The 25,339-nt window shown below is 43.6% G+C and overlaps 1 protein-coding gene across 1 annotated transcript in view; it reads left to right on the top strand.

Moving 5' to 3' along the window:
- LOC149444333 (glutamate carboxypeptidase 2-like) overlaps positions 1–25,339 on the top strand; it is a gene marked incomplete at its 3' end in the record, with an annotated part of 113,942 nt that overhangs the window by 67,935 nt on the left and 20,668 nt on the right. The window contains exons 7-9 of the mRNA XM_089654650.1: positions 7,501–7,586; positions 9,826–9,945; positions 17,203–17,285. Coding sequence (XP_089510776.1) covers positions 7,501–7,586; positions 9,826–9,945; positions 17,203–17,285 — 289 coding nt within the window. The remainder of the gene's footprint in view (positions 1–7,500; positions 7,587–9,825; positions 9,946–17,202; positions 17,286–25,339) is intronic.

Below are 25,339 nucleotides of genomic sequence, written 5' to 3'. Positions count from 1 at the left end.
GTCAGTTAGTATTAAACAGATACAGTCCATGAATTGAAGGTGACCATCATAATAATATAAACAAGGTTGTACACTTTGCATGGTCCTATTTGCACTATATTAAATAGTTCATGCATGATAACATTTCTATAATTTGACTTCTGACAGTACTTCTGTTCATACTGGACAAAAGTTGCAATTCTGCTCCTTCTTTCACTGTCCAGTCACAGACTGGGGGGGGGAGGAACGAGGGATGTGGGTTCTACTGAACTGCAGTACAAAAAAAATGGTCACCATCCCAGGACTGGATAGTGTCAGGGAGCGAGGAGCAATTAAAGGTAGGTTTATTAATATAAAAATAAGACAACAGTCTATGCAAGGCCAACAGCGGAAATCGTAGCCAAAGCCGGGGTCAAGAGCCAGGAAGAATCGTTGCCAGAGCCGGGATCAGGAGCCAGGAAGAATCGTCACCAGAGCCGGGATCAGGAGCCAGGAAGAATCGTCGCCAGAGCCGGGATCAGGAGCCAGGAAGAATCGTCGCCAGAGCCGGGGTCAGGAGCCAGGAAGAATCGTCGCCAGAGCCGGGATCTGGAGCCAGGAAGAATGGTCTCCAGAGCCGGGGTCAGAAGCCAGGAGGAGTCTTAGCCAAAGCCGAGTCGGTATCCAGGAAAGCAATGAGTAGCTAAACAGATGCTTGCTGTTGTGCAACAGACAGGACACGAATGCAATGGACAGCCACAAACAGCAGACTTATATGTGATAAGCCGCCACCTCCTGGGGGAGGAGCCACAGAGGGCTGAAAGCATAAAGGATCCCACAATGCTTTGCAGACACCTAAGATGGATGCCAGCACATGGAGCAGCACAAGGTCTGGGGAAAGGTAGGACCTTGACAGATAGACAGAAATACAAATAGTTTGGCAGATAAAACTAAACATATGTGTATGTGTACGTGTATGTATGTGTGTGTGTGTGTGTATGTATGTGTGTGTGTGATATATAAAACAATCAAAAAATATAATGTAGAACTACCCCCTTAGCAGTTGGTGAATTATTTTCGGGCTCCCTGTTGCTCTGGACCCCTCTCTGAAAGCCCAACCTTCTGACACCACAGTACACTCTCAACCAGAATAAATCACCACCTGAAAGTAAGCTTGCACACTGATTGAAGTAAACTGGTAAAAGGTTTATAGCAAACGTCAATATAGCTTGACTACACAGCATAAACAGAATTGGCATGTAAAAAGTAATTTGTTACTTGTGTCAGCCTAAATGAAGAAAAGACAACGCTCATCACAGAGTTTGAGTTAATGTTAGCAGGCCTGCTTTTCAGAAACTAACACAATACCTTCATCCTGAGGTGGCTTTACAGTCCCCAGTGAGCAACGCGAAATATCAAACAGGTAGACTAGCTCACTTTGGGCCCTGAAGAACAATGCAGTAGAGCAAGGGAAGTACAGCACTCCACCTTGAAAGTAGCAATTGACATGTGTAATGCCCCTTTAAAGCACTAGTCACCAGGGCCGGTGCTTCCACTAGGCAAACTAGGTGGCCGCCTAGGGAGCACTGCCACTTAGGGGTGCCTGGGCGCAGCACAGGCTGGCACTCTCTCTGTGTGGGATGCGGCCACATCATGAATGATCCTCCAGCTAAGAGGGGCTGCAGAGGGGAGGAAGAATGGACAAAGGAAGATGCAGAGTGTCTGGGGCCAGTGTAGCAGGTGAGCTGCTGCTCCTTCCAGTGTTCCTCAGACTAAGGCTGGCCATACATTATACAATTTTCTTGAGAATTTTGCTTTAGATTTACCAAACACCATATAATATGAGCTCAAACCTATAAAACACTTTCAATTGTATCCAATTAGGTAGGCGCTTGCACTACATCGTTGAAGGCAAATCTAAAGGAAATTGGGCAGAAATTGAACAGAAAATTGTATAATGTATGGCCAGCCTTAGTCCCTTACTGCAAGCTGGCTGGTGACTGCTGATCACTGTGAAGTTCCAGCCTTTCTCTTCCCATTCAATAGCGGAGGTGGAGCTGCGCCTGCGGAGGAAGGTTATGTCTTACTCTGTCTCGTGTCTATGTGAATGTGACCCGGCCTGAACATGAGTGATGACATCATTACGATCCCAAAGCCCGCTGTTCTGGTGCCTGCTCTTTGTCATTGTTGGTGGTGTGATGTGTTGGATCTGTCACTGTGTGGGATCGCTCAGTTCAGGTGTTTTCTGCGTGTGTGGGCTGGGCTGACTGCTGTCACAGCATTTTATCTCCCCTCATTGCCTGGGAAATTCCAGCCTGGGATCTGGCAGTGTGGATCCATCATACTCCATTCACTGCAACTGTAACGCTGCCACTGCCATCCACAGATACAGTTCGTCTGTGACACTGATTTTGTCTTTAATATTGGTGCTGGTGGCATCTTATGGCACTTATTTTTGCAAATTAAAAGAAATTTAGCAGTTTCATTTTTTGTTGATTTTAATATATTTTTTAATATTTTTAATATTTAATTTTTTTTATTTATTTAGCAGCTGGTCTTGCCTAGGGCACAAAATAGTGTAGCAACAGTACTGCTAGACACTAATAGATTTAAAGCAGTGAAATGTGGGCAGCACAGTGGCTAAATGGTTAGCACGTCTGCCTGGCAGTACTAGGGTCATGGGTTTGAATCCCAACCACAGCACCACCTGACTGGAGTTTGCATGTTCTTCCTGTGCCTGTGTGGGTTTCCTCCAGGTACTCTGGTTTCCTCCCACACTCCAAAGACATGCTGGTAGGTTAATTGGATTCTGTCTAAATTGGTCCTAGTATGTGTATGTATGATGTGAGTTTGGGACCTTAGATTGGACACCCCTTGAGGGTTAGGGACTGATGTGAATGTACAACATATATGTAAAGTGCTGCATACATTGACAGTGCTATATAAGTACCTGTAATAATAATGTTAAACTGGCAGAAGTGATACTGACAGAGTAGGTTCCCTCTAGACTGCAAGACTATTGGTGCAATGGGAAAAGGTTACATAGTTAGTCTAGATGAAAAAAGACAAAAGTTCAACCATAGAAAAAACAAAGTTCTAATCCTATACTCACAGTTGATCCAGAGGAAGGCAAACACAACCCCAGCAAAGCATGATCCAATTTGCTCCTGCTGTGAAAAAATATTCCTTCCTGATCCCCTGAGAGGCAATCGAATATTCCCTGGATCAACTTTACCTATAAATGTTAGTATCCAGTTATATTCTGTGTATCTAAGAAACAATCCAGGCCTTTTTTAAGCAATTCACTGAGCTGGCCAGAACCAGCTCTTGAGGAAGTCTATTCAATATTTTCACATCTCTCATTGTGAAGAAACCTTTCCGTGTTTGGAGATTAAATTTATTTTCCTCCAGACATAAAGAGCGCCCCCTTGTCCTCTGTGATGACCTCAGGGTGAATAGCTCTACACCGAGTTCACTATATGAACCACTGATGTATTTATACATGTTGATCATATCCCCCCTTAATCTCCTCTTCTCAAGAGAGAATACATTCAGTTCCTCTAATCTTTCCTCATAGCTGATCTCCTCCATGCCTCAGTTTAGTTGCCCTTCTCTGTACTTTCTCAAGTTCCCCAATGTTCTTTTTCTATTTTTTTAAAGGTCTCTTTAGAAGAGTAAGTTGATTATGGTGGTAACACAGCTGTGGTTCAGTCTGTGGAATGGCTGCCCTGCTATCAGTTCTGATAAGGCTGTGTTGAGTGTGGTCAAGCAATAGCGGTTGAAGGAGCTAGGCCACAACTTGTAACAACTGTGTGCAGGAAAGTAACAAATATGGAGCAAGTGTCAGTGTTCCCTTTCCGTGGTAATGCTTGGGACTCTCTTACCCAAGGGATGGCATCTGGCATATTCTGGCGGTCTTTCTCTCACCTCTGATGGAGCCTCCATGCACCCTCTGGTCCCGCCTGCAGCGTCCCGTCCGGACACTTGCTGGCAGATTAGCTTTCTAGACAATGCGGCAAGGTCAGAAATCAGCAAATTCTCTCGGCCTTCCTTCCTTCCTTCGATGGCCTAGTCCAGTCCTCCAGCAGTCAGCAGCACACCTCTCTCTAGATCTCTCCCTGCTTGTCCAGTCTCCCAGGCTTTTGTATATATATTCCTCTGCCCACACGCCAGCTCCTGTGGGAAATGTAGTTCCTACATACACTACTCCTTAGTAAAGTTCTGCGGTTCAGCATACAAGTTCCATGGGGCTGTTTTACAGGGTGTGAATGGCACTGTTCTGCAAGGCACTGCCATCATGTGTTCACTTTAATGTCCTGCATCAAACACTTGTGCAGGGTGTTACACAAATAAGAGTATGTGGAAGATGTCTATAGTTGGTTTTATAAAGGAGTTTTCATAGTAGCAAACATTTAAAGTCACTGTTACTAGGCAGTACAACTTGGTCCAGGACATACCACCAACCTGGTGATTGGCCACTGAAGGAGCAGCAGCACACTGATGGGCCATTCCATTGTTCTGTCCTTGCATATGAAGTGTTAAACTGGCTCCTAGTATTAACTCTTTCTCTCATATTCCAAAGTCCTGCTGTGCATGTGTGGATTCAGAAAGTATTCAGAAAGCTGATATACAGTCAAGGTAGAATTTGCCTTATAGACTAATTATATTTATGCTTTCACTGAATTCCAGTCATTATCCTTTATAGTTGCTTTTTTGTGCCCAGAGTTAATCTTTAAAGCAGATCCAAAGGAAGCAATACTCGCCTTTCCTCCTGACGGTCCCTGTCCCTCTATGGCAGTGGTTCTCAACCTTTCTAATGCCGCGACCCCTTAATACAGTTCCTCATGTTGTGGTGACCCCCAACCATAAAATTATTTTCGTTGCTACTTCATAACTGTAATTTTGCAGTGGGAGGACTAGTGCCACATCATTGGTGTCAGTGGAAGGAGTAGTGCCCCATCACTGATGTCAGTGGGATGAATAGTGCCCCATCGTTGGTGTCAGTGGGAGGAATAGTGCCCCATCGTTGGTGTCAGTGGGAGGAATAGTGCCCCATCGTTGGTGTCAGTGGGAGGAATAGTGCCCCATCGTTGGTGTCAGTGGGAGGAATAGTGCCCCATCGTTGGTGTCAGTGGGAGGAATAGTGCCCCATCGTTGGTGTCAGTGGGAGGAATAGTGCCCCATCGTTGGTGTCAGTGGGAGGAATAGTGCCCCATCGTTGGTGTCAGTGGGGGGAATAGTGCCCCATCGTTGGTGTCAGTAGGGGGAATAGTGCCCCATCATTGGTGTCAGTGGGGGGAATAGTGCCCCATCATTGGTGTCAGTGGGGGGAATAGTGCCCCATCATTGGTGTCAGTGGGGGGAATAGAGCCCCATCATTGGTGTCAGTGGGGGGAATAGAGCCCCATCATTGGTGTCAGTGGGGGGAATAGAGCCCCATCATTGGTGTCAGTGGGGGGAATAGTGCCCCATCATTGGTGTCAGTGGGGGGAATAGTGCCCCATCATTGGTGTCAGTGGGGGGAATAGTGCCCCATCATTGGTGTCAGTGGGGGGAATAGTGCCCCATCATTGGTGTCAGTGGGGGGAATAGTGCCCCATCATTGGTGTCAGTGGGGGGAATAGTGCCCCATCATTGGTGTCAGTGGGGGGAATAGTGCCCCATCATTGGTGTCAGTGGGAGGAATAGTGCCCCATCATTGATGTCAGTGTGGTGGAGGGGGAAATAGTGCCCCATCTTTGGGGTCAGGGGGGGGAATAGTGCCCCATCATTGGTGTCAGTGGGGGGGGGAATAGTGCCCCATCATTGGTGTCAGTGGGGGGGGGGAATAGTGCCCCATCATTGGTGTCAGTGGGGGGAATAGTGCCCCATCATTGGTGTCAGTGGGGGGAATAGAGCCCCATCATTGGTGTCAGTGGGGGGGGGAATAGTGCCCTATCATTGGTGTCAGTGGGGGGGGGGGAATAGTGCCCCATCATTGGTGTCAGTGGGGGGAATAGTGCCCCATCATTGGTGTCAGTGGGGGGGGGAAATAGTGCCCCATCATTGGTGTCAGTGGGGGGGGGAATAGTGCCCCATCTTTGGGGTCAGGGGGGAATAGCGCCCCATCATTGGTGTCAGTGGGGGGGGGGATAGTGCCCCATCATTGGTGTCAGTGGGGGGGGGAATAGTGCCCCATCATTGGTGTCAGTGGGGGGAATAGTGCCCCATCATTGGTGTCAGTGGGGGGAATAGTGCCCCATCATTGGTGTCAGTGGGGGGAATAGTGCCCCATCATTGGTGTCAGTGGGAGGAATAGTGCCCCATCATTGGTGTCAGTGGGAGGAATAGTGCCCCATCATTGATGTCAGTGTGGTGGAGGGGGAAATAGTGCCCCATCTTTGGGGTCAGGGGGGGAAATAGTGCCCCATCTTTGGGGTCAGGGGGGGGAATAGTGCCCCATCATTGGTGTCAGTGGGGGGGGGGATAGTGCCCCATTGTTGGTGTCGGTGGGGGGAGGAATAGTGCCCCATTCTTGGTGTCAGTGGGGGGAGGAATAGTGCCCCATCGTTGGTGTCAGTGGGGGGGAGGAATAGTGCCCCATCGTTGGTGTCAGTGGGGGGAGGAATAGTGCCCCATCATTGGTGTCAGTGCGGGGGGGGAGGAAATAGTGCCCCATCATTGGTGTCAGTGGGAGAAATAGTGCCCCATTGTTGGTATTAGTCACACAAATGATGGGGCACTATTCCTCCCACTGACACCAATGATACTTACCTTGCTGACCCCTGCTCTAGCCTGGGCTCGCTCTCTCACTTACCTGTCAGCTGTCTTCCTTCTCTGGCCGCTCTCCTCTTCACTTACTCCGGCAGTTCCCTCGATCTTCTTAGATCTACGCGCGCTGCCGCTCGGCTCCTCCTCTCCAAGCTCCACCTCCTCGCCGGTGATTGGCCGCCTGTGTGCCTCTCCTGAGCTACAGTTCCGGTGGCCAATCAGCGGCGAGGAGGCGGAGTTGTTGAGGGATCCCGGAGGTGTGGCCAGGTGACTTGGCAGCGTGTCATCCCGCCCACACATCGATTGAGTCAGAGGAGCGGTGTCTCGGTTCCTAAGACCATCGGAAATATGTGTTTTCCGATGGTCTTAGGCGACCCCTGGGAAATGGTCGTTCGACCCCCAAAGGGGTCGACACCCCCAGGTTGAGAACCGCTGCTCTATGGTGTCTTAATTTTCTTCTGTGTGACAATTTCTAGCCAGCTTCATTGGCTGGAACCAGATGACATTACTCCTGCACAGGAACTAGCCATCCTTGGGAACGGGCCAGGTACTGTAAGCTGAACTGTGCATCTGCAGTTCAGATTTTTTTTTTTTGTTGCAGAAGAGATATTGCAGATGGCTTCTGCAATAAAAATCCTGTCTGCTCGCACTAAATAACAGCAGAACTTTACAGTAGTTCTGCTTTCAGTTACAAAGTTTCATGAATTTATAATCTTTTTAACAGGCATGGATGACACAAAAGCTAAGCTATGCCGTTAGTTTTATGCTATGTTATTTTTTTTATATTTACAGCAAAATAAAGCTTTATGTCAAGACCTACAATGTAAAGAAAACAATAAGAAACGTCATTGGATTCATTGAAGGACAGTTTGAGCCTGGTATGTAAATTAAATATTTGTTTTATGCTTTATTTCAACCTCAACACCCAACTACTTAGAGCTCTTTAGATGCATTGACTGGAGCATATGTGGCGAATGCTGGCTAAATGCGAGGGATTTATTTGGAGCTTCAACTAAGAATGCAGTGCTACCCGGTGAGGTGTCATTGCTCCAAGATTGAGAGTTGCACTCAGAATGCAAAAGTTCTTATGAGCCACAATGACTGGGCAAGCAGATGAACGAGAGGAGGATGGTGGAAATGGCAGGGATATTGGGTATTCTTGATGAGTGCCTATGACAGGACCAGGCTGTATTAACCCACACAGAACTGGAAGATGTAGGGGTATGGGGAGCAGAGGACTTTGGATTTCAACTTAGCCACCAGCACTAGGGACAATTGAATGTAAGTAGCGCTTTTTGTGTATGAAATACCTACAGCGCAATGGATCTCCTATACAACAAGTATTGCAGCTAGCATGTAATGTGTTCCCACATATAAACCATAAATCAAAAAAATGCAGCGCAGTACTATAAACTCAAATACAGTGCTAAATAAATCCAATGTGCATATGTGAATACAATTGTGCTACGTGAGAATAAGATGTGCTACATCAAAATAAATATCAACACATGTATGTAAATAAACTGCATATACCAGTGCTAAATAAATAGTGTATCCAAATACCAAATGAATCATATAATGGTGAACTGTCCCTTTAATACTCCAAAATCTTCACATGTGCTTATGCGATATGTCTCCTGTGCATCATATACCATCAAGCAAGTGTCCCAATGTTATGGTATCAAAATGCTGGTGAACTGTCCCTTTAAGACCGCTGTGCTCCAAGAGAATTTGTATAATCACTCTACTGCATATATATATATATATATATATATATATATACACAAGGTGCTCCTGTGTCACCCCCCCAGTGCTTATCCACCTCCAACACACTATTGCACTCACCTTCTGGTATGACCTGAATACTCAGGTCAAACTGTGCTTTCCCTTTAACCCAGGAGGGTATGCTGGTACAAAGATCTCCACCTCCTTCAGCACATCTAAGCTCCAAAACACTCCACAGATAAGTAAAGAAAAGGCTCCATATAGTGAAGTATAGCCAAGATGTATTAAACTTTATTAATATATTGTAAAAATGCACTCACATTTGTAAGTGTCCACCTGGGACACTTCAGGATTAAGGACTCTCTATACAGTGTTTTTCTTGAATGAAATTACATGGATCCCTTATTCAAAATGGTGGAACGTAGACTTCCGGTTTATGGCTTGATGTCATCAGCGTACCCTACACATTACGTCCCGACATGTGACTTCATCAGGAGTAGCCGATTGGATGTCAAGCCTTCCATTTATACCCATTCATTAATTACTATGTAAAACAACTGTGTCGGCGCCATTTTGTCGGAGACCGTCACATAGTCTCGGGCGCCATTTTCTTTTTGTGCTAATTTGAACAATTAAAATTGCTAGGGATACCTGATGATGGCTGGCTGTGATCAACCGTCTGTTTAAATAGAACTCTAACCACTTTCTTATGCAAGCCGTTACTTCCTCTCTTACATACACATGCACACACTATCTTTGTTTTACAAATAAATATTTCATACATGGCAAATAATTCCCACACCAATATGGATTATCAAAAGAGAACACCGCAGTAGTAATATCTTTCGACAGAATAAACTTTTGACAGAAGTGTTTTGAAGTGTTTTGAGGGAGAGATAGATAGAGGGATGGGTCGCTACTCTGACCTATTCAGTTGTGTATGTAAATTTCAGCTTGAGTTACTGTGGCTCGTAAACATTTTAGAGGGAGGTAAGGCGATAGGGAAATATGTAAAACACAGTTTAAAGCCTCTGCTGGCTGAAAAAGGAGACCAGAAAACATGAATTTTTAATATTTCATATTTACCTGACCAGAAATTGTTCAATCTTATTGGACTATGATCTAAACAAAATCATAGACCATGCTTTCAAAAGAGACTGAAAATATGTACAAAAGTAGTAAATGTTACTTTTTAAACTATAATAAAAAAATAATTCCAAAGTAGTGAGGCTCTAAAAGTAAAAAGCCAAACACCAATAAAATCCACCAGTAAATTTGTAATGATAGGCAGCTGTAAACTCTTATCACATTACTCACAGTTCATTTAGGAGGCACTAAGGATTAGAACTTTAAATTGCAATACGATACCTAACAATATTCTTTTTTCTTCAGATCGCTATGTGGTTTTGGGCAACCACAGAGATGCCTGGGTTTTTGGAGCTATTGATCCATCTAGTGGCACAGCTACCATGATGGAAGTTAGCAGAGCAATGGGTCAGCTGCTCAAAAAAGGTATGTGAACAGATTGGTTGCCTGGTTCTTTTCTACATGCTGTTGAAGCACCAACTCCAAAAGTCTCAAATGTTTTTTGATTAATGAAGATGTTCTTATATGCACAGTAAATATATAGGGTCAAGAGGATTTTAACCATTTAAAGACCTTGTATGTTATACAAATGGCCTAAAGGTGTGTGCAGGCAGGGCCTAGATTAGGTACCTTACTTGGAAGTAATCACTCCCCTACCATGTACAATGTGCAAGTATTCTTTATACGTATAAGTCTTTCACAGGTTTGTTGAATAAACAGGTAAACCAGTCTTTGCCACAGATATATGTACATAATAGCGCAGTAATAGTGCAGTGCCGGTCCATGCTTCAGTTAGCAGGAGTAACATCTCTTCATAACATATATTCAAGATAACTCTCCAGTTTGCACCGGCTCCACACATCTTTATCAACCATCAGAATATAAGTAATCCTCATTGGCAGTGCTGAGGGGGTAATCAGTGGCAGTGCTGGGGGTTAATGGGATCAGTGGTGGTAGGGGGGATGGGATCAGGGACAGTGCTGGGGGGATGGGATGAGTGGCAGTGGTGTGTGTGTGTGTGGGTGGGGGGGGATGGGACCAGTGGCAGTGATGGGGGGCAATCAGTGGCAGTGCTGGGGGGTTGATGGGATCAGTGGGGGGTAATCGGTGGCAGTATTGGGCGTTGATGGGATCAGTGGCAGTGCTGAGAGGGAGGGAGGGGTGATCAGTGGCAGAGCTGGGGTGTTCATGGATTCATGGAAGCAGTGGTAGAGCTGGGGTGTTCATGGAATCAGTGACAGAGCTGGGGGGTGATCAGTGGCAGTTCTGCTGGGGGATGATGGGATCAGTGGTGGTGGGGGAATGGGATCAGTGCCAGTGCTGGGGAGATGGGATAAGTGGCATTAGGGGGTGGGATAAGTGGCAGTAGTGGTTGGGAAAATGGGACGAGTGGCAGTGTTGGAGTGGTGGGATGAGTGGCAGTGCTGGTGGGGGGATGAAATCAGTGACACTTACTTGCTGTCAGTGTCCACTCGGTTCCCCCTGCAATGATCATTGTCTCTCGGCTCCATGTGTCTTTACTGACACCTATTAGGAGATGGGGTCTCCTCACACAGCAGCTGCAACCTTCTCCAGCTCCTCCCCCTTCACTGTACTTGGTCAGCTGGCTCTCTTCTGATTTTGTTTCTGCTCTTTGATAGCATGCCCTATCATCTGCCTGCAGCTGCAAAATGAAAGGAGCAGACCTGGCAGAGAGTCTGTGTGGGTGGTTCACTGTGCTGTGCAGTGAGTGTATAATCTCCCCTGTCCCGACCCAAGAATAACTTATGAAGAAGTCTGCCCCCACAGTAGCAGAACATCAGGGTCTGGTCACAAGTGTGACCCTTGTGACCCTAGTAGTTTTTTCACTGCCCAGGGACCTGACTTGAGCTATCCCTTCTCCATAGGAACCTCTCCTTATGCTGAGTACTGTCCCTCACAAGCAGGTTCCTATTACTAACTATCAACTGTACTGGCCAGAAGCATGCCAAAATAACATGGGGTCCAATCAGGCCACTATCCTCTCTCAAGTCACTGTACAGAATCACCAAGGGAGTTCCTGTCTCTATATGCTGTGCAGCAGGCAGCATGTGCACCACCGCTATTCCCTCCCCTCTGCACCTGTCATTGGTTGTTAAGAATGCTGTCAATTTCAGCTTCCTAACAACCAGTGATACTCAGTGGGTGGAGCCTCATGGGGAAGCTGGGACACTCATTCCCCATCAGGTCCACTCTCTCCCTGTGATAGATAGCAGGCAGTGGGTGGATTCTATAGCCAATAACAGGCTATAGAATCCACCCACTAGGATCTGCCTGCTGTCAATCACAAGGGAAGCATACCTGATGGGAAACTAGGAACTTGTGAATCCCCATCAGACTCCATCCACCCAGCTTCAAAACTCCCCACTGCTGTGTTTTGTGTGACAGCTGCAGTGGTAGGAGGAACTGCAGTTCTCCACTGAGAATGGAGTATCTGTAAGGGGCCTAAGGTTTCCGTGTGGTGCTTGCCTGAGCCAGCTGCTCCCACCCTCTCCACAGCCCAGTGCTCCAGTGAGCACTGGAGAGGCAGAGCAGAGAAACAGTGACTGACCATCACAGCTCTCTGCTCAGAGCGGAGGAACTGAGCGAACAGCGGTGTTTGATCTCTCAGTTCTTTGTGTAGAGCTGGTGGAGGACAGATGCTGCATCAGATTGATGCTGAATCTACCTAGGTGAGTATAAATGGTTTTGTTTTTGCTCTTTTTTCTAAAGCTCATACTTCTCTTATAAAGCTTGATTTACGATGTTTGTCCATGGTCTTGGTTTTGAAGTTTGACATATTCTCGGTCTCATCCACTGATAGTGATGACACCTAGAAAGAAGCCATGGGGGAGATTTACTAAAACAGGAGAATGCAAAATCTAGTGCGGCTCTGCATAGAAACTAATCAGCTTCCAGGTTTTATTGCCAAAGCTTAATTGAAATTTATTTTGAGAAAATAAAGTAAAAACTCCTTAGACCGTGTTTGACATATCACTCAGTCTTAACTGGAAAATTACAGCTGTTGTCTGCAGCATTAAATCTGCAATAAAGGAGTTTGCTTGTTAATAATCTGCTCTTGGGAATGTATCTGTAAAAGCAAGAAACATATTTAAGCAATATTTTCATCTTAAAAGGAAAAACAAGTTATTTTATCTCTGTCTTCAAAGATAATTCACTCAGGCAACACCACAGCGGGAACAAAAATCACTTGGAAACAGATATTGTCAGATATTGAGAATTGATTACATTCATTACAGAAAAATGGGGCTAAAAAAAAACTTGGCTTTAGCTGGCAAGAGAGAAACAAGTGTTATGTATTTCATTCTCTATTTTTCACCAATTAAATAAGTAGAATTATCTTCCTACCACTGCCTGTAAATAGGGCATTCGGAAAATATATAACAATTGCTGAAGGATAATGAATAAGTCATAGCCCTTTTTATTTTAAAAGGTTAGCATACCCTGAACTAATATTCTGAGGTGGATGTAGCACTATTTTATCAAGTTTTGAAATATTAAGTTTTGAATATCTCCGGGAACTCCACTGGTAAGATTTCTGGGCCTAAAGGAACCCTGTGCAAAAAAAAAATGGGAGCCTACATTTGCTGAAATACCTTTTTGAAAATGCTGCAGCTGTCTACATGCTATTTGGATTAAAGCCCATCCTTAGCAGTCAGGGAGGAGGACTTTTTTTGATTTGCTGGCTGAATCTTAGCCACTGCGTTGACTAATGGGAAAGTGTCCTCACTAGAGTAGTGGCAGCCAAATTTCGTGGAGACCAGAGGAAGTCAGGAGTCTGAATGGCTGCAGCAGAAACCTGGGTATTTTAACTATACCCATTGGGTCAGAACTTCCAGTGTGCTGTGCAACTGGAGTTGTGGAACGCAGAGAGAGCAGCTGTACCTCGTCATGCACCATAGAGATTGCGCTACTACCAGGTACAATAGGGTGGACCAGAGGTTGTTGCTGCATGTGCTGTGCTGCAGAGAGAGAGAGAACACAAGACTTCTGCTGAGGACTCCAGGGAATGAGAGGGCTGCTGTTCCATCCAAGGCTGGCTTGAGGAGGAAGCCCAGTGGGTGTGGAATGAATCCTTGCAGGGCCTTCAGAGGATGCATTGAGATCTTCACCAATGGTGAGAGGACTCTTGGCCACCAGCTTGTTTAAATAATTTGTTGCATTGTGTAAAGAATGCTCCTGCTGGAGAACCTGGTCCCCATGATCAACAGAATTTTACTGACCCATTGACCAGTGGTTCAGGTAAGGTCCCTGTTATTCTTATGTAGCTCAGCCTGCAGTATTGACAGGTAAAGGATTCTGTGTCTGGCATTAGAGAAGATTTTTGCACAGGCACAGCTACAGGTGGGGATTCTTGCCGTAGATCTGAGCTTGCCTTCTACTTAATAAGAAGACACAAAGGATGTGGACTACAAGGACTGCAGGAGGTGTATATCTGACAGACCGAGATGGCTTAGTGAGCTGGAGGGAGTAAACTGCAAATCCCACAAGGCACTGAAGCAAAGAGGAGAGATGGTTCCCTGTTGTTTTCTCAGGCTTAGGAGAAGAAGTGTGGCAGCTGTTTCTGAGAGGACTATATGCGCAATTGGCTGTTGGCAGACTGCTCACCACTGCACCTGAGAGAGGGAGAGGAGGGGTGGTATGGGGTAGTTCTGCATGTGAAATAATTGGTTGGAGAGTGAGCAAATGAGCATTTTAGAAGGCCAGCACTAGTAGGCTTCATATATTTGTCTAAGTACAGTCTTCTTTAAAAGAAGTATTTATAATCACATTTTGGTGTTTAAGCTGACAGCAGCACTTAAATATAGGTACTAGGTGGTGCCTGCTCATCCTCTCAGTTTTCATCCAGGGTGCAAAAAAAGACTTTAAATCTTGGACCCTTTAATATGGACCTTGAGAAGAACTTTAGCTTGACTCCTCATGTGCCATATCATAAGCTCATCAGTTGAGGGCTAATTCTGATACACAGGAAGGAAATATTTGGATATTAGAGCACCCCAAGTGCAAGTGTTTCAGGTGGAACTCTTCAAGTACTATTAAGTGCCTCCCCTAAAAATCTGCTGCCAGTTCAGACATTGAAAAGGACCTAAACTCTGAAAGCTGTTCCTAAAAAGACATGCAGATTGCATTGGACTAGTCACAAATATTGTCTGTGATCTCCCTGCACCCGATCTTTCCTTTGTTATACATTTTATTATGTCTTGTTCTGAACTGTGTCTCTGTGTGGCAGTGGCCATCCTGGAAAAAGCAGGGCTTTGCTTCCTCATAACAGAGCCTCCAGCTAGAAGAACAATAAGCAGCACAGTAGTAACCTAACCAAATCTCTCTTCAAATCTCATGAGACTAACAGTCAGAGGCAGCAATGCCTTAGACTTCAGATTGCAGATATAAACCTAAAAGGATGTAGACATAAGACAGACCTTCACATACCAGGAACTGCGTTGCTTTTTTTCAAGAGGAATTTAAGAAAAAATAGATTAAAAAAAACTGTTTAGGCACAATTAACATTTTTAAATATTAACTATAACATCATGTTAACTTTTTGAGTTCAGGCCCACCCAATATGTTCAGCGAGTACAGAATTGCTTCAAATTTATCTGTGCACACACCAGAGATTGCAGTTACAAGGAGGTTCCACTTCCAGTACCATTTTATTTCCCTTTTGTTTAAATTAATTTTATGTAATGTATTAAGAATTGACAATTCCAATGTATAGGCAACATGGAACTGTAAAGTGAGAGGGAACAGCGATACTGTAAATCCTGCTGTAACAACTCAGAATAAAGTATGCATTCACAGAAAATGTGTGTTATATATTCTCTTTTCAGGGCTGAAGAATCTTTGGTACTGTCCAATGTCTTAGTATCAACCAGGGGCGGACTGACCATTTGGAAACTCGGGCACTGCCCGAGGGCCCGGGGTCAGTAAGGGGCCCCATGAGATGCCCCTGGTACCTTTTTCATAGGCTTTTTTGAGTTTGGGCAAGGACACGGGGGCCCCATGATCCCCTATCGCCCGGGGGCCCATGAGTTGTCAGTCCGCCCCTGGTATCAACATTGCATTGAAATCCTTCATTCTTCTGGGAATTAAGCATTCCTTGACTCATTCATTTTTACTTCCCCCTAACATGCCAACACATTGGAATGAAGCAAAGTACAGGGAATAGTGGAAGCTTGCAGGAACATCATACTCCGGGCAAACCACCTTTGGTGACTGTTTGTACATGTCTATCCAAACTGACAGAATGGAGGACTTCCTTAACCTCGTGGTATAAATAATAAATTCTACAAAAACAACATCTTTACATATAATCATATAGTCCTAAATATGAACTCTAAAGGAAACAGATGTACAGATTTGGAATGCTTTAAAAAGAACAATTTTAGCTCTTCACCAAGCTAAAAGGCTGAATGGAGATAGTTGACAGTCTTCTAAATCCTGGCATTGTCAGTATCCTGTTTTTTGTCTATTTTTCCATGCTTTATGTAGTAGACATTCTCACCCAGCAGCTTACAATAACACCAGGTGGTGGTTTTGCTCGCCTTGGATCCTCCAGTAAGGATGTACCGCACAAGCCTTTCATGTTTGCTCAAATATCTAAACAAGTATACAACTAAAAAGATGTGCCAAATGTGTAGGATTATGCCATTTAAAACTGGTAAATTCATAAACTTGGATCTCTAAATTAGTAAATCAGTTTTTATTTGAAGAAGGATACCAACTGTTCATAATTTCATACGACTGGCCTATACGTAATATTCAAATGCACAATTAATATAAACCTACTGTAAATCAATATGTCTTTTAGCAGGAGCACTTAAAGTGTAAGTAAACCCTAATACTGAACCTCTCCTAATTGCTTAATTTTTAATATAATATAGATATGATGTTAAATCTGTTTGCTAAGCGCAAAATACCTGTTGATCCTACCAGAAATCCAGTGATGCCAGGTGTCAGGAGCACTCTTTATTGCATCCACCTCTCACCTTGTTATGGAGATGGAAAGAAGGGGTATCCTGTAATCCTAATATACTTATTTTCCTAAGATGACAACTGCTTCTAGATACTGTACAGATAAGCTCTTCAGTTTTGTACCTTCAGATAGCTGTATGTAGTCAATTATTGCAGTAGCTAGTTAAAGAAAACTGTAAAAAGAGCAATACATGGACTGCCATAGCCTACTCCTAATGATGGTTATACAGCTTTAATGCTGATCCAGGGACTTTAGCACCTTCAGAGTCATCAACAGAGAACTAGCATGCAGATCAGGAACTCAGACTGAAGTCAGTCTATTTGTTACAGGTCATGCAACTATTTAAAAAAAAATCAGGAAATGTATGATTTGTTTCTCTCGGGTGTCTATTTATGAAAAAAAATGCTGTGTTAATGTCTTAAGCATCCAGATGTTGCAAATTATTGTAGCATTGTGTATGTTTATTTCGGCGTCATCTAATGGCCATACTTTTCATTTTCTTAAAACGCCTCAATCCGTAAAATGCCACATTACAACCACCAGTTGAAGCTGGCGATCTTGGAAAATAAACATATTATTCACAATACAGTGATTATTTGAAACGGCTGTGTGAATGCTTGAGGAATTTGCACAGTGATTTTTTTAATTTTTTTTTTAATAAATAGACCTTATTGTCTTTTCTACATTGACAGGTTGGCGCCCAAGAAGATCCATCTTATTCTGCAGTTGGGGAGCAGAGGAATATGGATTAATTGGATCAACAGAATGGGTAGAGGTGAGTAATCTGCTCCTCAGAAATTGATACTGACCTGGTCCCAACAGAAAAGTTTGGGAACAGGTTTGGGAAAAGTTTGGGAACAGAGCAGTATGCCAAGTCGCTGTACTAGAAAACTGAAAATGCTGATAATTGAAATTTTCACTTGCATGTCTGTCTACAGTGGTCTTAAAACATGGTGTCACTAAATCTTTGCCACAGACATTAGGCAGTAGCTAAAGATTGTGTTGTAATATGGCAAAGGTGGGCAATTAATATTCTCGCCTTCATATATCACATCATCCAGAAGTATCCCTAAAGTGGAAAGAGCATCTTGAACTATTTATACATATAGATCCACCTCTCCAGGTGAGAGCACAGAGTGAAAGGTGGTGGAGTACATTTTGGGAGCAATGGATGATAATTAGCTCGAGCACATATTTCAAGGTTTCATTTAGTGTGAAGGCAAAGGGCTACCAATACTGTGTGGTGTTTGTACAATTATTATATTGGCACTATACACAAATAATAATTATTATTGATTTTAGCATATATGCAGATATATATGTTTCTTTATCATTTAAGTTGAATTATAGAAACATTGTGGTATTTTGCAAATAATAGTCGCTTTATGTTATTTAACTTGGGATTATTACATAGTTATGAAGCACTTTTATATTAGAAGTAAAGGGTACCCCAGTGCTGATTACCATTTTGTGAGACAAGACATTTTTCAAAGTAATAGTATATAAAAACACCATCTCTATATAAACAGAATTCTATACAGAAACAAAAACAGTACATTATTAGCTATTTTTTAAAATGCAAACAGTGTAAGTACTTGAATTTGACCTGATAGCCTCTGGCTGTCCATTGCATAGCAAAGCTGGAGTGTGAGAGGAAGCAGCAGCACAAAAATGGTGTGTGTGTATGTATGTATGTATGTATGTGTGTATATATATATATATATGTGTGTGTGTGTGTATAAATGTATGCATGTGTGTTTGTATGTATGTATATATATATATATAAACACACAATTGGGGAACCAGTCCCCATGACAGTTTGAATGGTTTAATGGCTTAATAACCTAGATTGATTTTGGTGAGTGAAGAATTGTATTTTCTATCTCCTGTATGAATATGTAGGCATTAGGATGTCCTATCTTCCTTACAAGCATATCCTGCCATTATGGAGTAATTGTTATCCAGCTGTAACCTAATACATTGCAATGACATTGCACTGGAAGAATGACAGGTAAAATCTAATAAGACCAATTTAAACTCTTATTGCAAGGCCTAATCTTTCAAAGAAAGGTGATATGCCCAGCTGACATTTTGAATTATTTTTTTTTTTATCCTGACACTGATATTCTTTGCATTATGATGGCATTTCTGAATCTTTTGTCTAGTTAGACTTATATCAGAGCACCCCCTGCCCTCCCATCTCCTTCTACAGTAATATTAACCTGTCCACGATTCAGTAAGAAGTAGCTGGCTAGATTGCCTGACCTCTTGGCAAATTTCATCTTGACCAGGCATGCGAATGCAATCTGCAATCCTATTCATTCCAATAGACTTCTGAACATAACGAACATGAAGGAAGAAAGCTATAAAGCTCCACTAGGAGATTTGATGGAGGAGTACCCACAGGGTGCAAGATGAAGGCATGCTAGTGGAAATGTGAGTTTGAAGATGGCAGTGTATGAGTGTTAGGTGTTAAAATCCAGGATGGGGCACAACATTTTTGTGTGAGCCTTCAAGAGCTATAGAAGGGGAAAGAGTGTTCCACAAAGCAAGATATAGCACAGGAAAACATATCTTTGCTCTCTTTGGGATTAGAATATAGATAAGGAAAGACTCCAGTAGTTCAAGAACAGTAGTTGAAGAAGGGGCTCGTCCATCTCTCTTGTCCTTCTTTGCTTGTACACCAGTGTCGGGTAGACACTTGATTTGTGAGTGCAATTAAGTTTTAATAAATGTAAACGGTTTTAACTTGCTGCACCATCATGCCTTTTCTTTATTTCTGAATGGTATTGCCATACACTTGGAGGATGATCGATATATGAAGGGTACTGTTCATGCTGCAGAGTGGCTGCAGAGTATTGCTCCTGGTATCTGGATGACTTTTAAAACACAGAGTATTGCTTCATAATCTGGATTCATTCATCGCTCCCAGAGCAAATACGTTTGTGCTAATTTATAATTTGATCAGCATTAAGCTCTGGTGAGTTCATCCCATTTATCTGGTGCTGGATTTAGCACGGTGTCATAAATGATTAAGAAGATTAGTTGGTGTTTGAATTTTTCACATTAATATCAATGGACTTTTTTGTTGTGGGTTTATTGTATATGCTGGGTGGTTTTATGGTGTTTGGACTTTTTCTACACAATATATGGACTTTTCTTTATTTAATTTATTTTTTAGCACATTCCGATTTATGTTTATAGTTCAAGAACAGTAGTTGAAGAAGATGCAGATGTAAGTGTGAACCTGCCCCTGGGGAAGAGTGGGGGGGCATAGTGTCTACTCCGCCATATCTAAACTCCCAATCCATCACAATGAACAAGTGTGAGGGTACATTTATTCTCTGGTAGGAGGTAGGATATACTATGAAGGGTGGGCATGTTAGCTGCAGGAAGAGTAATAGAGGTTGGGGATGTTCAGTTTGGACAGTGGATATGTTATTGAAGCTCAATGTATTGGGCTCAAATCTTCACTGGGGGCCAGATATGCTAAGCTACAGTGTATTACCCTAACTAAACATTGGTGCAACCAAAATGTGACAAATAATATAAATATCATCTCCTGGACTAGAAGGTTCTTCAAGTCACCTGACCAATGCAGAAGTCTCCAGAACATTGAAATAAAGCTTAACAGTGGTGATCTTACAGGAGAAGTCCAGCCAAAAATACCAAGATGTCCTCAGTCTGATTGCCCAGCATAATTTAACCCACTTTCTCTGAGCTATGGACCCAAGCATAGATTGGACAGTGAAAAAAAAAGCAACACATCGATTTCACACTATGGCAAGCTTTTTTATTCCATGCACATGCCTTTTATATGCCTGATGCCGATGATCCGTATGGAGTGGGGGAACGCCATTTGACCTATGGTTGAAAGCACCCATATGGAAGAAAAATATATTTGAAATATATTTTAAAAATATTCTTCCCACTTATATTGACATATATTTGAAATGCTACAATGTTGGTCATATTCAATATATTTCAATAAAAAAATAAAATAAAATATACCTATCTATATATATATATATATATATATATATATATATATATATATATATAGATACATATATATATAGATATATGTATAGATAGATATATATAATGTTGAAATGCGTTTTTATTACAAAATATCTTAAAAATATTTTTAAAAATACCGTATTTTTCGCTCCATAAGACGCACCTGACCATAAGACGCACCTAGGTTTTAGAGGGGAAAAACAAGAAAAAAAAATATTCTGAACCAATGGACTGCAGACACAGTACAGGGGATGACCAGAGACTGCGGACACAGTACAGGAGATGACCAGAGACTGCAGACACAGCACAGGAGATGACCAGAGACTGCGGACATAGTACAGGAGATGACCAGAGACTGCGGACATAGTACAGGAGATGACCAGAGACTGCAGACAGTGCAGGGAATGACCAGAGACTGCGGACACAGTACAGGAGATGACCAGAGACTGCAGACAGTACAGGGGATGACCAGAGACTGCAAACAGTGCAGGGAATGACCAGAGACTGCAGACAGTGCAGGGAATGACCAGAGACTGCTGACCTTTGGGGAGGGAGGGGGAGCAGGTACCTGAATTTGACAGGTACCCGCTCCCACTTCCGTGGAGTTGTCCTTCCTTCTTCCCGGGCCGGCTTCTGTGACAGCCGGTGCCCACTGCGCATGCGCGAGAAGCACTGCGCTTTGTGAATGGCCCGGCGCCTTCTGGGACCTGTCATGTGTCCCAGAAGACACCGGATCATTCACAAAGCGCAGCACATGCGCAGTGGGAACCCGGATGTCACAGAAACCAGCGCGGGAAGACTGTGCAGCGCTAGAGCGAGGAACAGGTAAGGCCCTGCAGGAGAGAACAGCTGAGTGGCCGGCCCGGTATTCTGACATGGTGGCGGCAGAAATACCGGACCGGCCGCTTTATATTCGCTCCATAAGACGCACTGACATTTTCCCCCCTTTTTTGGGGGGAAAAAAGTGCATCTTATGGAGCGAAAAATACGGTACATTTCAAATATACTGTATGTCTTTAAAAATACAAATCTACATTTTTGGAATGCATTTAAAAATATATGTTAAAATGAATTTTTATATGTTAAAACACTGAAGAATATATTTAAAAAAATATATTTTTACATTTTTTTTTTAAATATATTCTTCAGATTTTTTAACATATAAAAGTCATTTTAACATATATTTTAACATATATTTGTAAATGCATTCCAAAAATGTAGATTTGTATGTATGTCAATATATTTGGGAAGAATATTTTCAAAATATATTTCAAATATATTTTTCTTCCATGTGGGCTGTGGAGGAGGCTGTAGCGGTTGCCATAGGATTATATCTGTGCTCAATTTGACATGATATAACATGATGGTCAAATTTATCTGGTAAGCCTTCCTTGAGCACTTAATGGGGTGACACGTTTCACTTGAATACGTTTGATCATCTAAGCAATTGAAGATTTATGATTGCACTCAAGGAAATTTTTTTACTGTCCTCTGACACTGGGACTTATTTATTTACCTTCACAGTGTTTTTTGTTTTCTCCTTTTATTATATTTGTCACATTTTGGTTGCACCAAAGTTTAATTAGGGTAATACACTGTATTTGCATTTTCAGCGCAGCACTTTTGTTTTTATGTTTTGTTAATTCCTTGTATCAGAATGTAGTGCTGGCTTATGCCTTTGTGAACTAGTGCAGATTCTGATATTATTTTTACACATGCTAAGCTACACCATAGGTCTTCCTGGTGACAATAGGATGAAATGCTTGGTAGTCTTGATTTTGTAAAATCAGAACATTATTATATATTATTAATACCTTATGGCCTATTTTGTTGCAAGTGGAAACACAGTTATATCTTTGCATATCGCGAAGCCCTAGGGCCAATTCACATTATAGCATTCTGTTGCAGTGCATTAATGTATGCATGGTAAACTGAATTGCATAAAGGTAGTCTGTTTATTATGAATTATGAATGGGCTGCAATGCATTGCACCACAACAATGTACATTGTGGGTTTACATTGCACTCTGCTGAACAGTGTGTTGGGGTGCAAATCACAATGAATAGAACAGCAACACACTGCAAATAGAGAAGAAGAGTTGGCATGCATTGTGGAAATGTGCATTTGTGAGATGGGGAAACAGCTCTCATTGTTTGAACACTGTTTATGTGGAGTAAATTAAACGTTCTGGACTGACATTCTGTGGTTTAGCCACAAGATGCCACTGTTTTCCTAACACAGCCTCAGACTGCATCGATATTTCTATATTTATGAAGAGGTGGGGTTTTCACACAGAGTTTAGGGAACAGGAAAAGGAGAGACAGCAGCCATGTTTAGAGGATGGTGAATGAAGGAGCCGTGTGAGCTGAGACTCCAATGGCATCCAGGTGTGAGAGCATCCCTCAGTAACCAGAGCTGCAGCTAAGTGAAGCTGATCGTCTCCAAGACCCTGATCCTGTTCAGAGAAAGGAAGATTGCTGCCAGTAATGCTGATGAGAACAGAGGAACAAAGCAACATACACTGAGATACCGCATGCTCGTTGGAGAGACATTTGTTCTGTTCAGAGTCATCAGCGGATGCAAAGCAGACCCGGGTCAGTAAGATCGTGCACGCACCTCATTTCAGTGTTGGCGCCTCCAGAGACTGAGGCCAGGCCTATAGTTAGTTAGTTAGGGTCTCTGTGTCAGGCCACAAGTGTTATTACTGATCATTGGAAGGACTCCATAACTTAAAGTGACATTTCACATTGGAGAGCTGATAAAATCCCACAAATTCAAGCCAGACTGGCGTTTTGCTCAGAAGGAATACTCAGGCACGTGCTACAGGACCAGTTATGGGAGGGGGAATACTGTAGATTTGTGTAAGATTGTAAGCTGTTGTGCTGCACCGCCGGCTAGCCCATGCCATACACGCATACACTGATTCCTGCTCTTTTAGGGTAATAACAGGTAAGGTGTGGCAGCTTAGTTGTGCCCCCCTGTAGGTAAATTACTACACCTTCTACCTTCATGCATCAGGAGGCGTTGTGCAGCACAAGGGTCTCAGCCTTTGGGCTGGGTGTATGTAAATTTATTGTATGTTCTCAGCAATTGTGGTTGTGTTTATTTGCCACATCTAAGTAAAATTCTGTTGTGACAAAAGCTGGTGTTGAGGTTGCTTTCCTCGTTCGTGACTTCACTGTATCCTGGGGAGCCCACCCCGGTACACGGCTTACACATTAAAGTGCACATTTTAGCGTGTGTTGCTGCAATGCATAAATGTGAATAAGCCCTTAAAATTTAAATGTATTTTAAACATGATATATTATAACTGTAAGGCCCCTTTCACATGGTCGGTTTGTTGCAGCCTCCAGATTCCAGCAGTAACAATCTGTGGATTCTTGGTGTAGGAATTACCAGGTTATTATGCAATTAACATCGGCCATTCAGCCCATTTAAACTAATGGTAGGCTGACAGCGGGGACAGCGGGCACTGCTGACCGCATGTAGCCGAACACAGATGTCCGAGTCTGGATGCAGCTAACTGCATCCAGGCTTAGACACCTGTCCTGGAAATGCACCTAATCGCTCTGTGATCATGTGTTCAGCGGCAGCTGCTGTCAGCCTACCATTAGTTTAAATGGGCTGAATGGTGGATGCTAATCACATAACCCAGTCATTCCTTCCCTTTTGATCATGGGAAGCTCGTTTACTGCTATGGGAAACAGATGAGTATTTCTGCTGTCCACTTGTCTATACAGAAGATGGAGAGGTGGGATAGGAATGCTGTGTATTTGTAGCTGTTTGGTTTCTGAAGCCAGTAACATTGTGCTGCATGCTACCTGAACTGACAATTGCAGATCTGACAGCACCCCGCGGTCAGGAACCTTGCTACGAATAGACTCCAGCAAATGTATGTCCTCGGGAGCATACAACTTCTCTTCCTGCAATTCAAAAGCACAGTGCAGGGCTGAATATTGCAGCTGACAGCCTAGTTGCAGGACGGGATCAGGCTCTGCTGCTTGTCCAGGCTGACCAGTGCCATTGATTACATTTGCAGGACATGGTAGTGGATTTGCTCCTTTGTGAGGAGCAGCAGCGTCAGATGGTGGGTAAGGAGCACTGGTCCCAGGATCACCTTGTGCTGCTGGTAAAATACAGAAATGTAATGAGGACAGCTGCACCCCCTTCCCACACAAGAACACTGCTTCTGGGGTACAAAGTCCTTCCTGCCCCCCCACCCCTTCCAACATGAGAACACTGCTTCTGGGGTACAAGTCCTTCCTGCCCCCCCACCCCTTCCAACATGAGAACACTGCTTCTGGGGTACAAGTCCTAACTGCCTTCCCACATGAGAACACTGCTTCTGGGGTACAAGTCCTTCCTGCTCCCCTCCACCCCTTCCCACATTAGAACACTGCTTCTGGGGTACAAGTCCTTCCTGCTCCCCTCCACCCCTTCCCACATGAGGACACTGCTTCTGGGGTACAAGTCCTTCCTGCCCCCACCCCTTCTCACATGAGAACACTGCTTATGGGGTACAAGTCCTTCCTGCTCCCCTCTACCCCTTCCCCCATGAGAACACTGCTTTTGGTGTACAAATCCTCCCTCCCTTCCCACATGAGAACACTGCTTCTGGGGTACAAGTCTTTCCTGCCCCCCTCACCCCTTCCCACATGGAAGCACTGTTTCTGGGATACAAGTCCTTCCTTTCTGTCCCCCCACTCCTTCCCACATTAGAGCACTGCTTCTGGGGTACAAGTCCTCCCCCCCCCCTTCCCACATGAGGACACTGCTTCTGGGGTACAAGTCCTTCCTGCCCCCCCCCCC

Source organism: Staurois parvus, unplaced genomic scaffold, assembly GCF_062004578.1.
Source record: "Staurois parvus isolate SC_StPar_1 unplaced genomic scaffold, SC_StPar_1.0 ptg000784l, whole genome shotgun sequence".
In the NCBI taxonomy this organism is placed as follows: domain Eukaryota; kingdom Metazoa; phylum Chordata; class Amphibia; order Anura; family Ranidae; genus Staurois; species Staurois parvus.
This window is presented reverse-complemented; position numbering and strand designations above follow the sequence as displayed.